The sequence below is a fragment of the Eurosta solidaginis genome, chromosome 5 (genome assembly GCF_040869045.1).
Source record: "Eurosta solidaginis isolate ZX-2024a chromosome 5, ASM4086904v1, whole genome shotgun sequence".
Taxonomy (NCBI): Eukaryota; Metazoa; Arthropoda; class Insecta; order Diptera; family Tephritidae; genus Eurosta; species Eurosta solidaginis.
Window position 1 is genome coordinate 26,561,220 of NC_090323.1, and position 23,123 is coordinate 26,584,342.

At 36.9% G+C, this 23,123-nt stretch overlaps 2 protein-coding genes across 7 annotated transcripts in view; one reads left to right on the top strand and one right to left on the bottom strand.

Annotated features, from left to right (window-relative positions):
- The window catches only part of LOC137254054 (hydroxyacylglutathione hydrolase, mitochondrial-like), a 141,825-nt gene that overhangs the window by 63,179 nt on the left and 55,523 nt on the right, over nt 1–23,123 (bottom strand). The gene's annotated exons all lie outside the window — the stretch shown is intronic.
- Nucleotides 5,769–23,123, top strand: part of Six4 — a 44,240-nt gene continuing 26,885 nt past the window's right edge. Inside the window, exons 1-4 of one of the 2 annotated variants that reach the window (XM_067791741.1) lie at nt 6,165–6,204; nt 17,440–17,485; nt 17,589–17,953; nt 18,032–18,549. In XM_067791741.1, the coding sequence (XP_067647842.1) occupies nt 17,470–17,485; nt 17,589–17,953; nt 18,032–18,549 (899 nt within the window). In that variant the 5' untranslated portion in view covers nt 6,165–6,204; nt 17,440–17,469. Of the gene's footprint in view, nt 6,205–17,439; nt 17,486–17,588; nt 17,954–18,031; nt 18,550–23,123 lie in introns of both variants that reach the window. The other variant, XM_067791740.1, reaches the window with a different exon arrangement.

Here is a 23,123-nt window from a genome sequence, read left to right on the forward strand (position 1 = left end):
TTGGATTGTTTTATTGACGCGAAATAAAACTTTAGAAAAAACTTTATAAAATGGTTGTGACACCTACCATATTAAGTAGAAGAAAATGAAAAAGTTCTGAAGGGCGAAATAAAAAACCCTTAAAATCTTGGCAGGTATTACATATATAAATAAATTAGCGGTATCCAACAGATGATGTTCTGGGTCACCCTGGTCGACATTTTGGTCGATATCTGGAAAACGCCTTCACATATACAACTACCACCACTCCCTTTTAAAACTCTCATTAATACCTTTAATTTGATACCCATATCCTACAAACTCATTCTAGAGTCACCCCTGGTTCACCTTTATGGCGATATTTCGAAAAGGCGTCCACCTATAGAACTAAGCCCCACGCCCTTTTAAAATACTCATTAACACCTTTTATTTGATACCCATATCGTACAAATATATTCTAAAGTCACCCCTGGTCCACCTTTATGGCGATATCTCGAAAAGGCGAACACCTATAGAACGAAGGCCCACTCCCTTTTAAAAATACTCATTAACACCTTTCATTTGATACCCATATCGTACAAACAAAGTCTAGAGTCACCCCTGGTCCACCTTTATTGCGATACCTTGCAAAGGCGTCCACCTATAGAACTAAGGCCCACTCCCTTTTAAAATACTCATTAACTCCTTTCGTTTGATACCCATATTGCACAAACGAATTCTAGAGTCACCCCTGGCCCACCTTTATGGCGATATCTCGAAACGGCGTCCACCTATGGAACTAAGGATTACTCCCTTTTAAAATACTCACTAACACCTTTCTTTTGATACCCATATTGTACAAACAAATTCTAGGGTCACCCCTGCTCCACCTTTATGGCGATATCTCGAAACGGCGTCCACCTATGGAACTAAGGATTACTCCCTTTTAAAATACTCATTAACACCTTTCATTTGATACCCATATCGTACAAACGCATTCTAGAGTCAACCCTGATCAACCTTTATGGCTATATCCCTAAATGGCGTCCACCTATAGAACTATGGCCCACTCCCTCATAAAATACTCTTTAATGCCTTTCATTTGATACACATGTCATACAAACACATTCCAGGGTTTCCCTCGGTTCATTTTCCTACATCGTTATTTTTCCTTATGTTGTCACCATAGCTCTCAACTGAGTATGTAATGTTCGGTTACACCCGAACTTAACCTTCCTTACTTGTTTTTTTTTAACTTTGTGATCTGTAGAATTCGTCAGGCTAAATGAAATGAATGAACAAAAAAAATCAGAGCAGAAAATTCCTTAATTGAAATTTGATTCCATTAGGTTGCAGCGCCCAAACGACCAACCAACCAACCAGCCAACCAATGATATGGCACCCGGCTGCAATGATTATGTGAGGAGTGATGAAGCGCATAGACGTGAAAAATTATGTCCATGACGTTTCTAGTGTGTGCTACAGGGATTTTATTGTTATTATTGTAGTTGTTTATGTCTCATATTGCAAATGTCAGCAAATTGTTGTCTTTGGCATGCTAACGTAACGTTACAGTGATTTAAAGTGATGAGAGACAAATGAGGACAGGATGAATAAAATTTGTATGATGAATTTTTGCACTACTGAAAGACTTTAATTAATTTAGGTGAGCAATGAATGATAATTAGCCGTATGCATGGGCTTGATTAAGCCCAATCCCCGTAAAAGCCATCAATATTGTCTAAGTCCCTCTTTACCGGGTTGGCAGCGCCTTATTGAGGCTGTGTAAATTGAGGCAGTTTACTATTAGAAAATTTTCTCAACAGAATACTTTATTACCGCTTCACACTGGCTCTAATACTCCAAATCCTGAAAATGTGTTCACTTCATAAATCTCAAAAAATTCCATACCAAGCGATTTTGTTGGAGCTGACACTTAGTCAAAAATGTACCGTTAGTTTTTTATATTTTTTTACAGTATTTTATATGCATCAAATAACATGTACACAATTTAAAAATTTGATACGTAAATCTTGCATAAGTTTTTATTTCAACGGAATTCTATGAGGGCTGAAGTAAATAAAAATACTCATGAAAAGTGATATTGTTGCAAGAAGCTACAAACAATAAAATGTTCCCATTTTCAAAATTTTCTTTTTTTCTTTATGAATTCTTAATGAAATTAAAACCGACAAATTAGCGATGCAATGTTGGTTTTTGCAACAATTTTTGGTAATTGGAAACAACAAATAAGGTTTCTAATAGAAATGTACGCTCGTCGAAGGTGAAAATGAAATATGGTAATGTGCAGAAGGTGACTAATTGAATGAGTCGCATGTGACTAGTGATGCGAAGAACCAGGGAACCGGATGCATGGAATTGTCAAGAGATTCGGAAAACATTTTGAAAAGTCGGCAAGTAAGCGGCTAGAGATTGTAAATATATTAAAAAGCTAAGCAAGCGATTTCAAGAGAATTTCTACCTTGTTATTAGTTAATTACCTCATATTCGATTAGATAGAAAAAACAATATCATTTTTTGTTTATAGTTTTGATATACGATTTGCATAGTGAGTAAAAAAATTTGTTTACAGCAAATCCATACATACATGTACATCATATGACAAAATTGCGATCATATTATACCTACCTAATTATATTACACATCGCATGCAATCAAAAACAGGGTGTATCAAGTCACATCAAATTGGATCAATTCAGATCAAATATTTTACAATCTAAAATTTAGATTAAACACTTCACGTCAGACCACATCAAAATATGTCACAGCATAACAATCAATATCAATATCCCACCATTTAAGACAGTAGTGCACAATGCTGGCAGAGCTTTCAATAAAAACGCAAAATTTGTAGTAGTAGTATGTGTTTATATGGAGAATGTTTTAGCAAAGAATTCACGCATGAGATATTTACTGCTTGAACTAAAAGCTAAAACTGATTGACTGCTTGCTTAACTGAATCGCTGTGGCTGCGCTCACATGACAAAAAAACCAGTTATGTAAGTAATTAAGAGAAGATCATATCATGATCATGTCGCACTATCGCAATGAACAACAAAGCGTCTGTCCCATGGAAGACTAACACTTTTCTGTTCTTCGCGTGGAAAACTAGCACAGTTTGCTATTCGCGTGGAAAAACCACTAAAACGTGCTAGTTTTCCACTCGAAAAACGAACTGTGTTAGTTTTCCACGCGGACATATCCGTGTTAGTCTTTCATGGGTATATGAAACGTACTTGTCTTTCAAGAAACCGATGAAATAGTGAATGTGCCATTTGGTCTTATGAAATGATATCACATGATATGGAATTTATACCATATCATAGCTATAGCATTTAACATCATATCATGGCATATTAAATCAAATTCCTGAGATAACGTAATCCCTTTGTTATGATTTGGTCAACCAAATTAGCTTAGATCATATTGCACGACGTCATATAAAATCAGTTCACCCTACGTCATATCGAGCCAACGCAAAGCAAGTCAGCTAAATCTGGGAGGATCATGTCATGATCATGTCGCATTATCCCAATTGCATCACGCTATTCAGTATCTAATAACAGCACAACTGGCTAATTAAGATAATATCAAATCACGTCACATTGAGGACGTCATTGTACAAAAAAATAGTCAAAATTCAATTTGGTCTGATGAAATGGTATCACATCACATGATATTTATATCACATAATACCATATCAAATTCTCAATATCACCTTCTTAAAAAATTTTCTCACAGTAAAGCAAGTCAATGCACACCAAGTCAGAAAAATCTGCGAAGAAATGACATCATCAAATAAAATCATATCACATTAACGAAGGCATTGAAGAGTAAATTTGTAACTTGATCTGTTCAAACAATATAGCATCACATGAAATTCATATCATATACCATATCATATTATATCATTTGAAGCTCGATTCCTGATATCCCTTTTTTATTTTTATTTATTTGAAAACGCAATATTTTTTTGGGCTTACGTGAGTATCCCATTTATAATTTGGGCACATCAAATTTGGTCAGATAGTATCACGTGACTTCATATGAAAATAGTTAAACTTACATTGTCTGGAAAGATCATAGCGTGATCATGTCGCAAACTCCCAATTACATCATATCAGTTAATATCTTATTACACCACAAGAGGCCTTCTAAGATCATGCCATATGACAGCTATTCATATCACATTGAAATCATCATTGTACAAAAAACAGTCTATATGCAATTCGGTCTGATCAAATGGTGTCACATTACATGAAATTCGTATCACATCATAGCATACTAGATGGAATTCCTATGGTACTTGTAACCTTTTTTAAATTGTTAAAACTTGGAATACGTAAGCCTCTCAACTTCTAAAGTTGAGCACTTCAAATAAGGGCAGATCATATCGCATATCGGCGGCCACCGTGGTGTGATGGTAGCGTGCTCCGCCTATCACACCGTATGCCCTGGGTTCAACTCCCGGGCAAAGCAACATCAAAATTTTAGAAATAAGATTTTTCAATTAGAAGAAAATTTTTCTAAGCGGGGTCGCCCCTCGGCAGTGTCTGGCAAGCGCTCCGATTGTATTTCTGCCATGAAAAGCTCTCAGTGAAAACTCATCTGCCTTGCAGATTCCGTTCGGAGTCGGCATAAAACATGTAGGTCCCGTCCGGCCAATTTGTAGGGAAAAATCAAGAGGAGCACGACGCAAATTGGAAGGGAAGCTCGGCCTTAGATCTCTTCGGAGGTTATCGCGCCTTACATTTTTTTTTTTTTTATTTTATATCGCATATGAAATCTGTTTTCGTTAGCAACATCATATCAAGCCAATGCAAATCATGTTAAGTAAATTCGGGAAGATCCTATCATGTCGAACTATTTCAGTTGCATCATATCAGCCAAAAAGTTGTAGCACCCCATCAGGCTAAATAAGATCATAGTATACGATATGATATCAAATCACATCACATTTAAAATTACATCAAATCTGGTGATATATTATCTATAACATCACCCTAAACTAAACATGTTCACCTCACATCATATGAGATCGAAAGCACCACATGAAATTATTACAAATGCAAAAATGCATGAACCATATTATCTATAAATATATGCTAACAACTATATAAACGAATAAATGTTAACCGCTGAATAAAAATGTAAAACAAAAAGAATGTAATTAAAACTTTCAATGCCTCTAATGAAATTGATCTAAACAAAATCAGGTCAAGGACTTGTGACATAAATTTTTTATTATCTTTAATTGTGTTAGAATTTGAGGTGTGCAGAAAATTATGTGAAACAATTTAATATAAAAACTTGTTTTCATATCACTTGAAAAAAAAAAAGAAAAACATAACAGAAATTTGAAACAAAAATGGCGTTCATGCACCAAAGGGTAACGCCTCTCAAGGATATGCTTTTGTTACGCGTAAAACAACCCCAAAAGTAGTTGCTTGTCTTGGCTGTCATGCTCTTGCTCGTTCCAATTTCATTTTGTTTCTTTATATACAAAATTAAGGTGTTGTTGTTTTGCGAGTGCTTCGTAACAGTACGCTTGTTTGTACATGTGTATGGTGAGAACACACCCACACCACAAGAAGAAGTTTGCAGGCGCATTTTCCACAAACACAACGCTCATTCATCAATTCGCGCATTCATTCAACAATTTATTCGTTTGAGTATGTGTGTGTGTAGAACATTCATCCTATAACAGCAAAAATCGAAAAGTTCTTGCTCGAAAATATGTGTTGTTGACTTTATTTGTATCAGTTCTTATTGAACTGCAATACGGCGTGGTAACTTGGAAAACGGGGCTTGCATAGTGTTCGGTAGCAAAAAAAATAATTATATTTAAAGAAAAATAATCTATGGAAAAATTTATGAATTTGTTTACTGGTGAATGTAGTGCAAAATGTAAAAATTAATTTTAACAACAAATTCTATGTGATTTCGTAATTAATAACAAAAAAAAGTTACATACTTAAGTCATAATTTGGTTAAAAAAAAATAATTAAAAAGGTATTTCTAAAAACAGTGCAAGCTTTATTGCTGCACAATTGTTTTCTTACTAAATGTTTGAAAAGAATATGGACGCTGCGCTTTCATCATCGTTACACGGTGGTGATTTAGATTCAACTAGTTCCGGCGGCACGTCAACTGAAAACTCAGCTATTCTACAGGACAATATGCATTCACCCTTGCAATATGGCAGTCTTTATTTAAACAATACAAGTAAGGAATAGTTGATGATTAGAACAGACTATTATGTGTGATCTTTAAATCAACGACCGCAAACAAAAGTGATAGCTTTGATACAAAAAAATTTCGATTAAAAATAAATATCTACAACTAAGTGAAATATAGGAGCCGATTTTTATCGCACCAATTGGGTTTGAAGTTTAATCATATATTCTTAAAATTTCAGCGAACAACTGGAATACCTCAACCTTTAGAAGAGGGGTTTTTTGATCCCTTTCTACATATTTTGAGTGTGTGTTTAAAATAGACGAAGTCCTTGATAATCTGGAGTTTATATCCGTAAACACTGACGTGGCTGCCAAGGCATGAACACTCAGAAAAAAAATCGTTCTAAAACGAACGAAACAAGTTCAAAATTAAGAACATTCATTGACAAAAGTCTGTTAAGCACGTTTTTTCTTAACTCGTGACCGATGGGCTTGCTTTAAGAACAGTTTTTCCAAGCACACCGTTCGTATTTTGTGACCAGTTTGGTATTAATGTGTGAAACTTCTGTGCTAATTTCAAGCACTACTTGGGCTTGATTTAAGATTTTTCGTTCTCACTCTTCGAGAACGATTTGAGGTCGTTTTAATATTTTTCGGTCTCAATTCAAGAACGGTTCGTGCTTTACCTTTGGTGGGAGGGAAAGTATTTTTTTCAATAGGTACCCATTTATTATACTCAGTTGAGCAGAGCTCACAGAGTATATTAAGTTTGATTGGATAACGGTTGGTTGTACATATATAAAGGAATCGAGATAGATATAGACTTCCATATATCAAAATAATCAGGATCGAAAAAAAATTCGATTAAGCCATGTCCGTCCGTCCGCCCGTCCGTTAACACGATAACTTGAGTAAATTTTGAGGTATCTTGATGAAATTTGGTATTTAGGTTCCTGAGCACTCATCTCAGATCGCTATTTAAAATTAAACCGAAAAAGTGCGATAATTCATTACCAAAGACAGATAAAGCGACGAAACTTGGTAGATGAGTTGAATTTATGACGCAGAATAGAAAATTAGTAAAATTTTGGACAATGGGCGTGGCACCGCCCACTTTTAAAAGAAGGCAATTTAAAACTTTTGCGAACTGTAATTTGTCAGTCGTTGAAGATATCATGATGAAGTTTGGCAGGGACGTTACTCCTATTAATATATGTATGCCTAATAAAAATTAGCAAAATCGGAGAAGGACCACGCCCACTTTAAAAAAAAAAAAATTTTTTAAGTAAAATTTTAACAAAAAAATTAATATCTTTACAGTATATAAGTAAATTATGTCAACATTCAACTCCAGTAATGATATGGTGCAACAAAATACAACAATAAAAGAAAAATTCAAAATGGGCGTGGCTCCGCCCTTTTTCATTTAATTTGTCTAGGATACTTTTAACACCATAAGTCAAACAAAGATTAACCAATCCTTTGGAAATTTGGTAGGGGCATAGATTTTATGAAAACGGGCGAAATCGGTTGATGCCACGCCCAGTTTTTTATACACAGTCGTTCGTCTGTCCTTCCGCATGGCCGTTAACACGATAACTTGAGCAAAAATCGACATATCTTTAATGAACTTAGTTCACGTACTTACTTGAAAAATGAACGAAATCCGACAATGACCACGCCCACTTTTTCGATATCGAAAATTACGAAAAATTAAAAAAATGCCATTATTCTATCCCAAATACGAAAAAGGGATGAAACATTGTGAGATAATTGGATTGGTTTATTGACGCGAAATATAACTTTAGAAAAAACTTTATAAAATGGTTGTGACACCTACCATATTAAGTAGAAGAAAATGAAAAAGTTCTGCAGGGCGAAATAAAAAACCCTTAAAATCTTGGCAGGTATTACATATATAAATAAATTAGCGGTATCCAACAGATGATGTTCTGGGTCACCCTGGTCCACATTTTGGTCGATATCTGGAAAACGCCTTCACATATACAACTACCACCACTCCCTTTTAAAACTCTCATTGATACCTTTAATTTGATACCCATATCGTACAAACACATTCTAGAGTCACCCCTGGTCCACGTTTATGGCGATATCTCGAAAAAGGCATCCACATATAGAACTAAGGCTCACTACCTTTTAAAACCCTCATTAATACCTTTAATTTGATACCCATATCGTACAAACACATTCTAGAGTCACCCTTGGTCCACCTTTGTGGCGATATTTCGAAACGGCATCCACCTATAGAACTAAGGCCCACTCCCTTTTAAAACCCTCATTAATACCTTTAATTTGATACCCATATGGTACAAACAAATTCTAGGGTCACACCTGGTCCACCTTTATGGCGATATCTCGAAACGGCGTCCACCTGTGGAACTAAGCATCACTCCCTTTTAAAAGACTCATTAATACCTTTCTTTTGATACCCATATTGTACAAACAAATTCTAGGGTCACCCCTGGTCCACCTTTATGGCGATATATCGAAACGGCGTCCACCTATGGAACTAAGGATTACTCCCTTTTAAAATACTCATTAACATCTTTCGTTTGATACCCATATTGTACAAACGCATTCTAGGGTCACACCTGGTCCACCTTTATGGCGATATCTCGAAACGGCGTCCACCTGTGGAACTAAGCATCACTCCCTTTTAAAATACTCATTAACACCTTTATTTTGATACCCATATTGTACAAACAAATTCTAGGGTTACCCCTGGTCCACCTTTATGGCGATATCTCGAAACGGCGTCCACCTATGGAACTAAGGATTACTCCGTTTTAAAATACTCATTAACACCTTTCATTTGATACCCATATCGTACAAACGCATTCTAGAGTCACCCCTGGTCCACCTTTATGGCGATATCTCGAAAAGGCGACCACCTATACAACTACCACCACTCGCTTTTAAAACCCTCCTTAATACCTTTAATTTGATACCCATATCGTACAAACAAATTCTAGGGTCACACCTGGTCCACCTTTATGGCGATATCTCGAAACGGCGTCCACCTGTGGAACTAAGCATCACTCCTTTTTAAAATACTCATTAACACCTTTCTTTTGATACCCATATTGTACAAACAAATTCTAGGGTCACCCCTGGTCCACCTTTATGGCGATATCTCGAAACGGCGTCCACCTATGGAACTAAGGATTACTCCGTTTTAAAATACTCATTAACACCTTTCATTTGATACCCATATCGTACAAACGCATTCTAGAGTCAACCCTGATCCACCTTTATGGCTATATCCCTAAATGGCGTCCACCTATATAACTATGGCCCACTCCCTCATAAAATACTCTTTAACACCTTTCATTTGATACCCATATTGTACAAACAAATTCTAGAGTCAACCCTGATCCACCTTTATGGCTATATCCCTAAATGGCGTCCACCTATAGAACTATGGCCCACTCCTTTATAAAATACTCTTTAATGCCTTTCATTTGATACACATGTCATACAAACACATTCCAGGGTTTCCCTCGGTTCATTTTCCTACATGGTTATTTTCCCTTATGTTGTCACCATAGCTCTCAACTGAGTATGTAATGTTCGGTTACACCCGAACTTAACCTTCCTTTCTTGTTTGGTATTAATAATAATTTTTTTGTCATAAAAAAAAATTGTTACTAAAATTCAAAAGTTTAAGAAAAAATGCATAATATGCATTTTTTCATACATGTCTCTTATTGAGAAATTCTTGTTATTTGATGATGTAATCTGAATATATACTTAAAACTTTTCATAACAAGTTTGAGAATTACCTCTGCATATGTGAATGGAACTGAACGAAAAATAAGAGTTAAAAAAAAATAGAACATAAAAAAATTGTTTTAAGTTTGACGGTGATCGAACTCGCGCCACACGATCGGAACCACAACATCATAGCCGCTGCGTCACTACAACTGCTTAGTAGCTCGTGCCAAATGTTGTATTTAACATTGTAGTGCACACGAATTGTACCGTTTCTTTTTTCTTTAACTTAATTTAAGAACATTCGTTCTCATTAATAGACCATTTGTTCATAATTTAAGACCAGCCGCTGGATTTTAGAACGGCGTTTTTCTCTGAGTGAATGCTCCGATTTAGACTTCGGTTACAGCACTTACTACGGCGCTTTTTTGGCGGGTTTAGGTAAAAAATGCCTAAAGCAGCATAATTACTGCCGTGTATCCGTAAAGCGTGGACCACCCCAGCACCGCTTTAGCATAACTTAACTGTGGCGCTCCATATTTATCCTTTTTTAAGAGTCTTCTGCTGCCCCTGCGTCCAGATCTCGCTTTTTATACCCAGCTGTACACAGGGTATTATAACTTTGATTGGATAACGGTTGGTTGTACAGGTATAAAGGAATCGAGATAAGGCTTGGTTTCCTCGGATGCGGTGCTGCTATATAGCGGCCGTTACATAGCGGTAGAGTATATTGTCAAAAATGTTGCAGTGTAAAGGGCCAATTAAACTTCCTTAAACCTAACGCTATAGTCGTAACCATACCCATATCAATAACCATCTCCAATGTGATCGATTAATGGTGCCTTAACCTAAAAATCGTGAAAATTTCATAAAAATTAAGAAAACGCCAAAAATTACAAACATATTCCACAAAAAATAAGTCTCTTAGTCATAACGTATCCAAAGCAATGAATAAAATGTACAAAAAGTTATTAAATTCATCAACTCAAATATTTTTATGTTATGGATATGGCGAGAAACCAAAAACCCATTGGTTGGCTATGATATGGCTTTAGCGTTATGGTATGGCACCATTAATCGATTACATTGATTTCCATAAGGTTGGTTCGATCAGCTGTTTTATCTGGTTATGGATAAGTCACCATTAATTGGCCCTTAAAAGCAATTTTGTGGAAACTAAGAAGAAGGTAAAGTTCACCGTAACGTAATATAGCGGCTGGGCATAAAATATTACGGCCGTCATGATGGTAGAAACTCGGTCATCACCGTCTTTTGCCACCGCTATTGCCAAAGCGGTGAACATTTTATCAAATAATTGAAATTATTTATAAAAAAACAACATAACAATATGAATTAAAATGTTTTTCTTGTCCGTTTATTTAAAGAAAATAATAAAAACAAGTAAGGAAGGTTAAGTTCGGGTGTAACCGAACATTACATACTCAGTTGAGAGCTATGGTGACAACATAAGGGAAAATAACCATGTAGGAAAATGAACCGAGGGAAACCCTGGAATGTGTTTGTATGACATGTGTATCAAATGAAAGGCATTAAAGAGTATTTTATGAAGGAGTGGGCCATAGTTCTATAGGTGGACGCCATTTAAGGATATCGCCATAAAGGTGGATCAGGGTTGACTCTAGAATTTGTTTGTACAATATGGGTATCAAATGAAAGGTGTTAAAGAGTATTTTATGTGGGAGTGGGCCATAGTTCTATAGGTGGACGCCATTTAGGGATATAGCCATAAAGGTGGATCAGGATTGACTCTAGAATGCGTTTGTACGATATGGGTATCAAATGAAAGGTGTTAATGAGTATTTTAAAAGGGAGTAATCCTTAGTTCCATAGGTGGACGCCGTTTCGAAATATCGCCATAAAGGTGGACCAGAGGTGACCCTAGAATTTGTTTGTACAATATGGGTATCAAAAGAAAGGTGTTAATGAGTATTTTAAAGGGGAGTAATCCTTAGTTCCATAGGTGGACGCCGTTTCGAGATATCGCCATAAAGGTGGACCAGGGGTGACCCTAGAATTTGGTTGTACAATATGGGTACCAAAAGAAAGGTGTTAATGAGTATTTTAAAAGGGAGTGATGCTTAGTTCCACAGGTGGACGCCGTTTCGAGATATCGCCATAAAGGTGGACCAGGTGTGACCCTAGAATTTGTTTGTACGATATGGGTATCAAATTAAAGGTATTAATGAGAGTTTTAAAAGGGAGTGGTGGTAGTTGTATATGTGAAGGCGTTTTCCAGATATCGACCAAAATGTCGACCAGGGTGACCCAGAACATCATCTGTTGGATACCGCTAATTTATTTATATATGTAATACCTGCCAAGATTTTAAGGGTTTTTTATTTCGCCCTGCAGAACTTTTTCATTTTCTTCTACTTAATATGGTAGGTGTCACAACCATTTTATAAAGTTTTTTCTAAAGTTATATTTCGCGTCAATAAACCAATCCAATTACCTCACCATGTTTCATCCCTTTTTTCGTATTTGGTATAGAATTATGGCATTTTTTTCATTTTTCGTAATTTTCTATATCGAAAAAGTGGGCGTGGTCATTGTCGGATTTCGTTCATTTTTCATACCAAGATAAAGTGAGTTCAAGTAAGTACGTGAACTAAGTTCATTAAAGATATGTCGATTTTTGCTCAAGTTATCGTGTTAACGGCCATGCGGAAGGACAAACGAACGACTGTGTATAAAAACTGGGCGTGGCATCAACCGATTTCGCCCGTTTTCACAGAAAACAGTTAACATCATAAAATCTATGCCCCTACCAAATTTCAAAAGGATTGGTTAATTTTTGTTCGATTTATGGCGTTAAAAGTATCCTAGACAAATTAAATGAAAAAGGGCGGAGCCACGCCCATTTTTAAATTTTCTTTTATTTTTGTATTTTGTTGCACCATATCATTACTGGAGTTGAATGTTGACATAACTTTCTTATATACTGTAAATATATTAATTTTTTTGTTAAAATTTTACTTAAAAAAAAATTTTTTTTTAAAGTGGGCGTGGTCCTTCTCCGATTTTGCTAATTTTTATTATGCATACGTATATTAATAGGAGTAACGTCCCTGCCAAACTTCATCATGATATCTTCAACGACTGACAAATTACAGCTTGCAAAATTTTTAAATTGCCTTCTTTTAAAAGTGGGCGGTGCCACGCCCATTGTCCAAAATTTTACTAATCTTCTATTCTGCGTCATAAATTCAACTCATCTACCAAGTTTCGTCGCTTTATCTGTCTTTGGTAATGAATTATCGAACTTTTTCGGTTTTTCGAAATTTTCGATATCGAAAAAGTGGGCGTGGTTATAGTCCGATATCGTTCATTTTAAATAGCGATCTGAGATGAGTGCTCAGGAACCTACATACCAAATTTCATAAAGATACCTCAAAATTTACTCAAGTTATCGTGTTAACGGACGGACGGACATGGCTTAATCGAATTTTTTTTCGATCCTGATTATTTTGATATATGGAAGTCTATATCTATCTCGATTCCTTTATATATGTACAACCAACCGTTATCCGATCAAACTTAATATACTCTGTGAGCTCTGCTCAACTGAGTATAAAAAGTAAAGGTGCGTAAGTTCGGGTGTAACCGTACATTATATACTCAGCGTGAACTTTAATAGTACATTTCATTTCAGATAAATTACTTTTCTACATAACACGTGGCACCGCCCGTTAAAAAAAAAATGTCTCCCCATTTTCTCTTACAGTAAAACTTGATAGGTGAAATATCATTGATTCAAAATTATTTTTTGTTAAGTTATAGCTTATTATTCTAGTCTACGACCCTTTTAAACTTGTTTTATATCTAAGTTGCCGTAGTCTTTAACCAATCCCATCCATTTTTACTAGAAATATTTTCTGCCATAAGGAAAATATGTGTACACAATTTCATTACGATCCGTTAATTTTTCTTGAAGTTATGGCTCCCGCAACATAGAAAATTACTTAGTCATAAAAGGGGCAGTGCCACACCCATTTTAAAATTTTTTAGTGTTTTCCAATTTGATGTTATAATTCAATTTAGAAAGTAAAATTCTATTGATATAAAGCTCTTTTTTGCAAAGATATAGCTTATTTTATTCATCCACGACCCTTTTAAAAATTTTTTATATAAACGTGGTCGTGGTCTTTAACCGATTTCGTTAATTTTTCTTCAAAGCATTCCTTATAGTAAAGGCAACTCTGCGGAATTTTGTTACGATAGGTTGAACGATTTTTGATTTATGATTAATAATATTTGTAAAATTGATTTTATCACAAGTGGGCGGTGCCACGCCCATTTAAAAAAATGTTTATCAAGAGTCTCAATATCAGTCCAAAATCAGTCAAATTTCAACATTCTAGGTTTATTATTTACTAAATAATCAGGCTTTTTGTGTTTTTCAAAATGTTATATATATAAAAAGTGGGAGTGGTTATCATCCGATTTCGCTTATTTTCAATACCAATCTATCCTGGGTCCAGAAAAGCTCATGTACCAAATTTGGTGAAGATATCTCAATATTTACTCAAGTTATCGTGTTAACGGACAGACGGACGGACGGACGGATATGGCTCAATCAAATTTTTTTTCGATACTGATGAAGTCTATATCTATCTCGATTTCTTTATACCTGTACAACCAACCGTTATCCAATCAAAGCACGCTGAGTATAAAAATTTGATGAATCCATGCCCGTCCGTCCGTGAACACTATAACTTGAGCATATATTGAGATATCTTCCCCAAATTCGGTATACGGGGTTATCTGAACCCAGAATAGATTGGTATTGAAAATGAGCGATATCGGAATAACCACGCCCACTTTTTCGATGTCAAAAATTTTGAAAAATGGAAGAAATTAGATGAATCAGGAACGAATACCGCTAAGCTAATTAAATTTGGTAAGTGGATTGGTTTTATGACGCAAAACATAAATTAAAAAAAATTTTGGAATATGGGCGTGGCACCACCTACATTTAGAAGAAGAATATTTGGAAGTTTAAGAAGCCGTAAATCAAAAGCCTTTAAAGATATTACATTGAAATTTAACAGAGGCACTATCCTTACCAGATTATATAGACTGAGTGAAGATAATCAAAATCGGCTAAGGACCACGCACACTTTCGGTTTCACCCCAACTTAGACTTTCTTACTTGTTTACTCTGAGTATGGTTTCTACGAAGGTACTGTTTCATTGCCACTTTTCTCGGCCGCACCATTTAAGCTGTAGCGTTATCGACAGTGGTTTGGCCGACTCTTTCCTCGAGCACTTGCCGGTTCTGGCTCCATCGCGAGCATTCAGAGGAAGTGTGTTCGTCCTCGTCTGCATCGCCGTAAACGCACTTAGGATCTTTGGCCTTTTTAAATATTTTTTGAAGTACCCCTATCCGGAGAGCGACTTTCAAGCGCTCTTGATCCGTCTGCTTTTTCGTTTCCCATAGCCTTCTTTTTGCCAGCGCTAACAGGTAGATGGAGAATGTCCCACTAATCACTTGTACCGCTGGTCCTGCTGTTCACAGTACAGCTATTAGAAGTTTGCACCGATTATTTTTACGAAGTGTGTTTGCTCACAGTTGCGAGCTCTACAGTAACGTGGATAGGGTGATGTCCATCAGCAGCTACCTTTTGCTTTTTGTTAGGCCTACTGTCAGTGGTCACGAGCGAAAAAACGGCTGCAAAGTTGAATGGCTCCAAATCGAGGATGAACAAAAGTGTTCATTGAGAGTACATGCCAACATATAATTCCCAGGTTTTATCCGTTATTTTAATGTTTATATATTACATATGTATGAGAATAAATATGGACGTAATGTATATAAATAAAGAAGACATTAAAAGCGAATACATATTCAGCTTAGATTGGCGCATTTCTCAAGCATTAAATTACATGCAAAAGACAGTAAAAGTTTCGATGAAAAACACTACAAAAAAAAATAACGTAAACAGAAAAAATTTGGAATCTCCATTTACAGCAATATAAATAGTGAAACCGACCTCAGCCTTTATTTTAATAATTTAATTAAACCCTGATAATCCGGCAGGCTTTGTTCCGTCGAAAATTGGCCATTCACATAATATGACCCAAGCAGCGAAGTCTAGAGGTTCTTATGCTTGGAAATATGTTCATACGTACTTGAAGATCTTAAATCTCAGCATTTAACCTACGCCGTTGGCGTAACGGAAAGGACTATAAATCTTCCAGAATTTTTTTTTTTAAGTCTCATCATCGGACCCACGATTCTTTTAAATTGCCTACTCAGTCGCAGTCAATGCTAGCTCGAATGAAGATGAAGTCCTTTACAAGAAGCGCATTTTTCTTTGATGACTGCAAGTAGTTCCTCACGCCCTCGTTTATCGCAAGAGCAGACAAGACAGAAATTACGGTGCGCTTATTAAGGTCAATAAGTTAGATTAGGTTGGACAGTCCGATCAATGAGGACCTCACATAGACTGAATGAGTCCGTAGTGTTACCAGTAATTTGTTTAACGAACAAACTGAAAACCCCTATTAAAAACCAAGACTTCTTGACAAATACTAGAAGTTTTCTTGGACCTATGCTACTTACTCCTTCTAGATCTGACAAATATATGTATCACTCCTAATAGCTGGAGTCTTAGCCTGGCAAGCGCAGGGCACGATCGTTTCCTCCCCCAACTCGCACATTCTACAACTGCTATCACTGACCAAGCCTAATTTAAAGACATGTGACGCCAGAAGACAGTGTCCAGTCAGAATACCCGTCACGAGTCTACAGTCCTCTCTTTTCAATGAACGAAGCAATTTTGTTTTTCCAAGGTTGTAGGGCCTACACATATTCTGCGACACTTTACAGCCCCGCGCATGGGCCCACGACCTCCCTGCATGTTCGATAATTTGCACCTCTCACCTTCTCTCGGCCAATGATGTCAATATCTTTCTTTCCCAAACGCCAGCATTTTTACCTCATTTGGTTGTCTGGGATAGGTCCCTCCCTGGAAGCTTGTGGTGTTGCTCGACGTCATTTGACAGAGATGAGTAACCCTGCAAAAATCGTTGGATCATGTGGTCCACTTGTGTCATACTGGAGTATAATTGCCACCTATGCTAAGAAAAAAACATGCGTGGGCGAGTTTTCGGTTCGCTTCATCAGGAAATCTAAGTTATGGGTAACTGGCACAACATGCCGTTAATTAAAAACTAGAACCAGCTATGATCTGATTGTTAAAGGGCTAATTAATGGTGACTTATAACCATAAAACCATAACCAGATAAAACAGCTGATAGAACCTACCTTATGGAAATCAATGTAATCGATTAATGGTGCCATACCATAACGCTAATGTCATAACCATACCATAGCCAACCAATTGGTTTTTGGTTTTTCGCCATATCCATAACCTAAAAATATTTGAGTTGGTGAATTTATTAACTTTTTGTATATTTTATTTATTGTTTTGTATACGTTTTGACTAAGAGACTTATTTTTTGTGTACTATGTTTGTAAATTTTTGGGTTTTCTTCATTTTTATGAAATTTTCACGATTTTTAGGTTAAGCACCCTTAATCGATCACATTGGAGATGGATATGGATATGGGTATGGTTACGACTATGGCGTTAGGGTTAAGAAAGCTTAATTTTGCCTTAAGTGCTCGTCATGTTAATGTAGTCGTCTACTGAAATGTGTTCTTTGTTTTTAGATTATCGTGGCAATATCTCCTGTAAAACGGTGCTACACTTCGACAAGTTCCCCGCCTATGCCAGTGATAAAGAGCTTGAACGAAGATTTTGCGATATCACTAGTGATTATGACAAATCTCCGCCACCCACAATTGCTGGCTCGCCGCTCTATCCCGCTTTAAATGGTATCGTCTATGAAAATGGCATTGGTGATCATAATGGCAATACAAAAACCGCGCTCACCAGTGATACGCTAAATAGTATTAATCGGTCAACAGTGGGCTTGAATGGTGGTAGTCAGCTGATATCCGGCTTAACAACAACACATGGTATGTCTGGTGGATTTCAGTTGGATCGTAAATTTTTACAATTCACCACAGATCAGGTGTGACTTAAAACTTACTCAAAACGTTTACACCAATTAACATAACACAAATTTGTTTGTCCTCCCTCCACTTCATAGATCCAGTGCATGTGCGAAGCACTACAACAAAAAGGTGATATCGAAAAACTTACCACGTTCCTTTGCAGTCTACCCACCAGTGAACTTTTCAAAACAAATGAAAGTATACTACGTGCACGTGCTTTAGTCGCCTATCATCGTGGTCAATTTCATGAACTCTATAGTTTACTTGAGACTCATTGCTTCTCTGTGCAATATCATGTGGACTTGCAAAATCTTTGGTTTAAGGCACACTATAAAGAGGCGGAAAAGTTGCGTGGACGACCATTGGGCGCGGTCGATAAATATCGCTTGCGCAAGAAATATCCTTTGCCAAAAACAATATGGGATGGCGAAGAGACGGTGTATTGTTTCAAAGAGAAGAGTCGAAATGCTTTAAAGGATTGCTATATGACAAATCGTTATCCCACGCCGGATGAGAAAAAGACGTTGGCTGAGAAGACTGGACTGACGCTGACGCAAGTATCAAATTGGTTCAAAAATAGAAGACAACGGGATCGAACACCGCAGCAAAGACCGTAAGTTTTTGAAATAGAATGTGATTACAGCTTTGTCAAAGTACAGTTTTCTGAGCTTGGATGGTTCGTTTTGTGACTCAAATTAGATATGCAATGGTGGGGATTGGCCCTACTTGTTTCTAAATTTTCGGTGTTGCCAGGGCCCAATTATATGGTTGGCTCATCTCATCAGCTGATTTTATTTTTGTCATTGCATGGTCGATGAGATTGTAAAAAGGAGATGGCAAACTCAAAATGAAACCAACACATTGGCAACATTTTCTTACAACATACAAAAATTGCTAAGTTTAGTGTTTTCATTCCATTCCATTCGCATAACGCAGATTTTGGCAATCTGAACTAAAATATTTTGTTTTTGTACAGATGAGCCAGCGAATTAAAACGCAGCGGCTGCGCTGGCTAGGCCATGTTATGCGAATGAAAGATGATGCTCCGGCCAAGAAAGTGTTTCTATCGGAACCCGCCTATGGAAGCAGAGGTAGAGGGTGGCCCCCACTCCGTTGGAAGGACCAGGTGGAAAACGATTTAAACTCCCTTGGTGTGACCAATTGGCGCCGGTTGGCGGAGCGAAGGAGCGACTGGGGCGCCTTGTTGGACGGCGATAACCGTTTAGACGGTTAAGCGCCAATTAAGTAAGTAAGTAACAGATAAGCCAACCATTTAGTTGAACCATGGGTGTTGCTTTGTCCTTTACGTGAAACCCGCTATCAGCACAACACGAGGGCTCCTCCCTGAGGAATTTCTTTTTCAGGAAGCTGGCAAAGTATTCTTAAAATAAGATGTCTTGTTTGGGTAAAATCCGAACCATTCTGATGCGTAGAACCGGCCGTCGTGAGAATTGGTTCTAGCTCTATAGATAATGTTAACAATCGCGCTAGTTTGTATGCTGGTGAAGGCAGCCTCCGTAATGTATAGGTAGAATACTGAGTCACAGGTTCAGTTCCTGGGGATAGAAACTCAAGTTTCTTTTCTAAACAGTAGCTTGTGGGTTATTTTGCGGATTCATGCCGGTATTTTCCACGCGATAGTTTTATAACTGGAGTCAAGTACAAGTCATTAGAAATTTAAGCAAAAAAGATAGCTTAAAATAAGTAAGGAAGGCTAAGTTCGGGTGTAACCGAACATTACATACTCATCTGAGAGCTTTGAAGACAAAAGAAGAGAAAATCACCATGTAGGAAAATGAACCTAGGGTAACCCTGGAATGTATTTGTATGACATGGGTATCAAATGGAAGGTAATAAAGAGTATTTTAAAAGGGAGTGGGCCTTAGTTCTATAGGTGGACGCATTTTCGAGATATCGCCATAAAGGTGGACCAGGGGTGACTCTATAATGTGTTTGTACGATATGGGTATCAAATTAAAGGTATTAACGAGGGTTTTAAAAGGGTGTGAACCTTAGTTGCATATGTGAAGGTGTTTTCGAGATATCGGACCAGGGTGACCAAGAACATCATCTTTCGACTACCGCTAATTTATTTATATATGTAATACCAAGAACAGTATTCCTGTCATGATTCCAAGGGCTTTGGATTTCGCCCTGCAGAACTTTTTCATTTTCTTCTACTTAATATGGTAGATGTCACACCCATTTTACAAAAATTTTCTAAAGTTATATTGTACGTCAAAAAACCAATCCAATCACCATGTTTCATCCCTTTTTTCGTATTTGGTATAGAATTATGGCATTTTTTCATTTTTCGAAATTTTCAATATCGAAAAAGTGGGCGTGGTCATAGTCGGATTTCGCCCATTTTTTTTTCCAATACAAAGTGAGTTCAGATAATTACGTGAACTGAGTTTAGTAAAGATATATCGAGTTTTGGTCAAGTTATCGTGTTAACGGCCGAGCGGAAGGACAGACGGTCGACTGTGTATAAAAACTGGGCGTCGCTTCAGCCGATTTCGCCCATTTTCGCAGAAAACAGTTATCGTCATAGAAGCTATGCCCTTACCAAATTTCACAAGGATTGGTAAATTTTTGTTCGACTTATGGCATTAAAAGTATTCTAGACAAATTAAATGAAAAAGGGCGGAGCCACGCCCATTTTGAAATTTTCTTTTATTATTATATTTTGTTGTACCGGAGTTGAATGTTGACATAATTTACTTATATACTGTAAAGATATAAAATTTTTTGTTAAATTTTGACTTTTAAAATTATTTTTTTTTTAAGTAGGCGTGTTCGTTATCCGATTTTGCTAATTTTTTTAGCACACATGTTGTAATAGGAGTAACGTTCCTGCCAAATTTCATCATGATATCTTCAACGACTGCCAAATTACAGCATGCAAAATTTTTAAATTACCTTCTTTTAAAAGTGGACGGTGCCACGCCCATTGTCCAAGATTTTACTAGTTTTCTATTCTGCGTCATAAAGTCAACCCACCTACCAAGTTTCATCGCTTTATCCGTCCTTGGTAATGAATTATCGCAGTTTTCGGTTTTTCGAAATTTTCGATATCGAAATAGTGGGCATGGTTACATACCAAATTTCATCAAGATACATCAAAATTTACTCAAGTTATCGTCTTTACGGACGGACATTGCTAAATGAATTTCTTTTTTCGTCCAGATCATTTTGATATTGTAACGATTTTACTGCAATTCCCCTTATTTGCAATCTTCTGCTAACGTTCGAATCACTAAACTGTTGAATAAATAACTCCAATATTTAATAATGCAAAATGGCCTTTATTAAAGTACTTCACAATAACACTGATACTCACAACCAATAGCTTGCTTAAATGAAACTGATTGTCGCGCCTCTACTGTTGCTGCTTTTATACTGTGTGATTTCCTCGTTGCATCTTCTAGGCGCTTCCAGAATTTACTTAGTTACTGGTATATAATTATAACTACAGATGCACGTGTGTAGCTCTCATATGCGCGTGTATGTGTGAGCGACACTGCCACAATTATAATTGCATACTTTTGGGAGCATCTCAGATAAGATATCCGCATGTGTTTGTGCGTTGCTTCTCCGCTGCGTGTACGTACATATGTGTAGACATAATGATTGAATTATTGATGTGCATACAAGTCACTGCTTAGCATCGGCTTAGAGATGACAGTACCCCTTAGTGTTGCTAATATTCGTAACAGTATATAGAAGTTTATATCTATCTCGACTAGTTTATGCCGTTAAAGGATACCGTTATGCGAACAAAATTAATATACTCTGTGAGCTCTGCTCAGCTGAGTATATAGATATTTTTAATTGTGATATATATAATAGGTTTGAAAAAGTTCTGAAGCTCTACCCGCGGTTTCAATGCTAATCCTACTTTGGCAGCAAAGTAGTATGCCGTAGCATTGCAAGTCATATTTTTCGCCAACATATGGTCCTTGGCTACTTTAAAAGTAAGTTTTATACTATTTCACATGGATGCAAAATATGTGGTACTTACTCTAGAACCAGCGGTCTTAAGAAACTGGATAGGTAGTCTTTGCGATTGCTGTAAGCCATTTGCTTAGACGGGCAACACTAGGTGTATCTTTCTACTCACCTACCCTCCCTACCTTGAGTAGGGTCAGACGCCTGAAGAATATAAACGGAAGGGATAAATAAGTTTGTTTGCATTATCATGCGAAAATTAGCCATTACACACGCAATTTGTTTCAACAAATCATTGACATACATACAAATTCGTAATTCAATGAAGAACACATATCCCCATGCACAAAAACAACAACAACAAAAATATAAAGCAAATCGTTTTCGAAAAGGTTTCACATTACAAAAGTGTAAGAAAAGAAAGAATAGAAATCGAGTCAATGAATGGCTCATAGCCCCTTCGTGCGAGTGCATACAAATAAACAGCCAAAGGCAGCGCGCCTCACAAAGCACAGCGTGCAGCCACTTGACGTTTACGAAGGGCGTACGCATCAAGTGGTTTCTTGAAAACCAAAAAAATAAAAAAATAAACAAACTCGAAAATTTCCCTATAACTCATTAAACAATCGTTCAGTGTTCGCTGCATTATGGTGTTGGCGGGCAACAAATAATCAATGGCTAATGCGGAAAATTCAATCGAACCAAATTGGCATTAACAAGTAAGGAAGGCTAAGTTCGGGTGTAACCGAACATTACATACTCAGTTGAGAGCTGTGGAGACAAAATAAGGGAAAATCACCATGTAGGAAAATGAACCTAAGGTAACCCTGGAATGTGTTTGTTCGATATGTGTATCAAATGAAAAGTGTATAAGTATTTTAAAAGGAAGTGGGCCTTGGTTCTATAGGTGGACCCCTGTTCGAGATATCACCTTAAAGGTGGACCATGGGTGACTCTAGAATTTGTTTGTACGATATGGGTATCAAATGAGAGGTGTTAATGAGTATTTTAAAGGAGAGTGGGCCATAGTTCTATAGGTGGACGCCTTTTCGAGATATCGCCTTAAAGGTGGACCAGGGGTGACTCTAGAATGTGTTTGTACGATATGGGTATCAAATGAGAGTTGTTAATGAGTATTTTAAAGGAGAGTGGGCCATAGTTCTATAGGTGGACCTTTTCGAGATATCGCCATAAAGGTAGGCCAGGGGTGACTTTAGAATGCGTTTGTACGATATG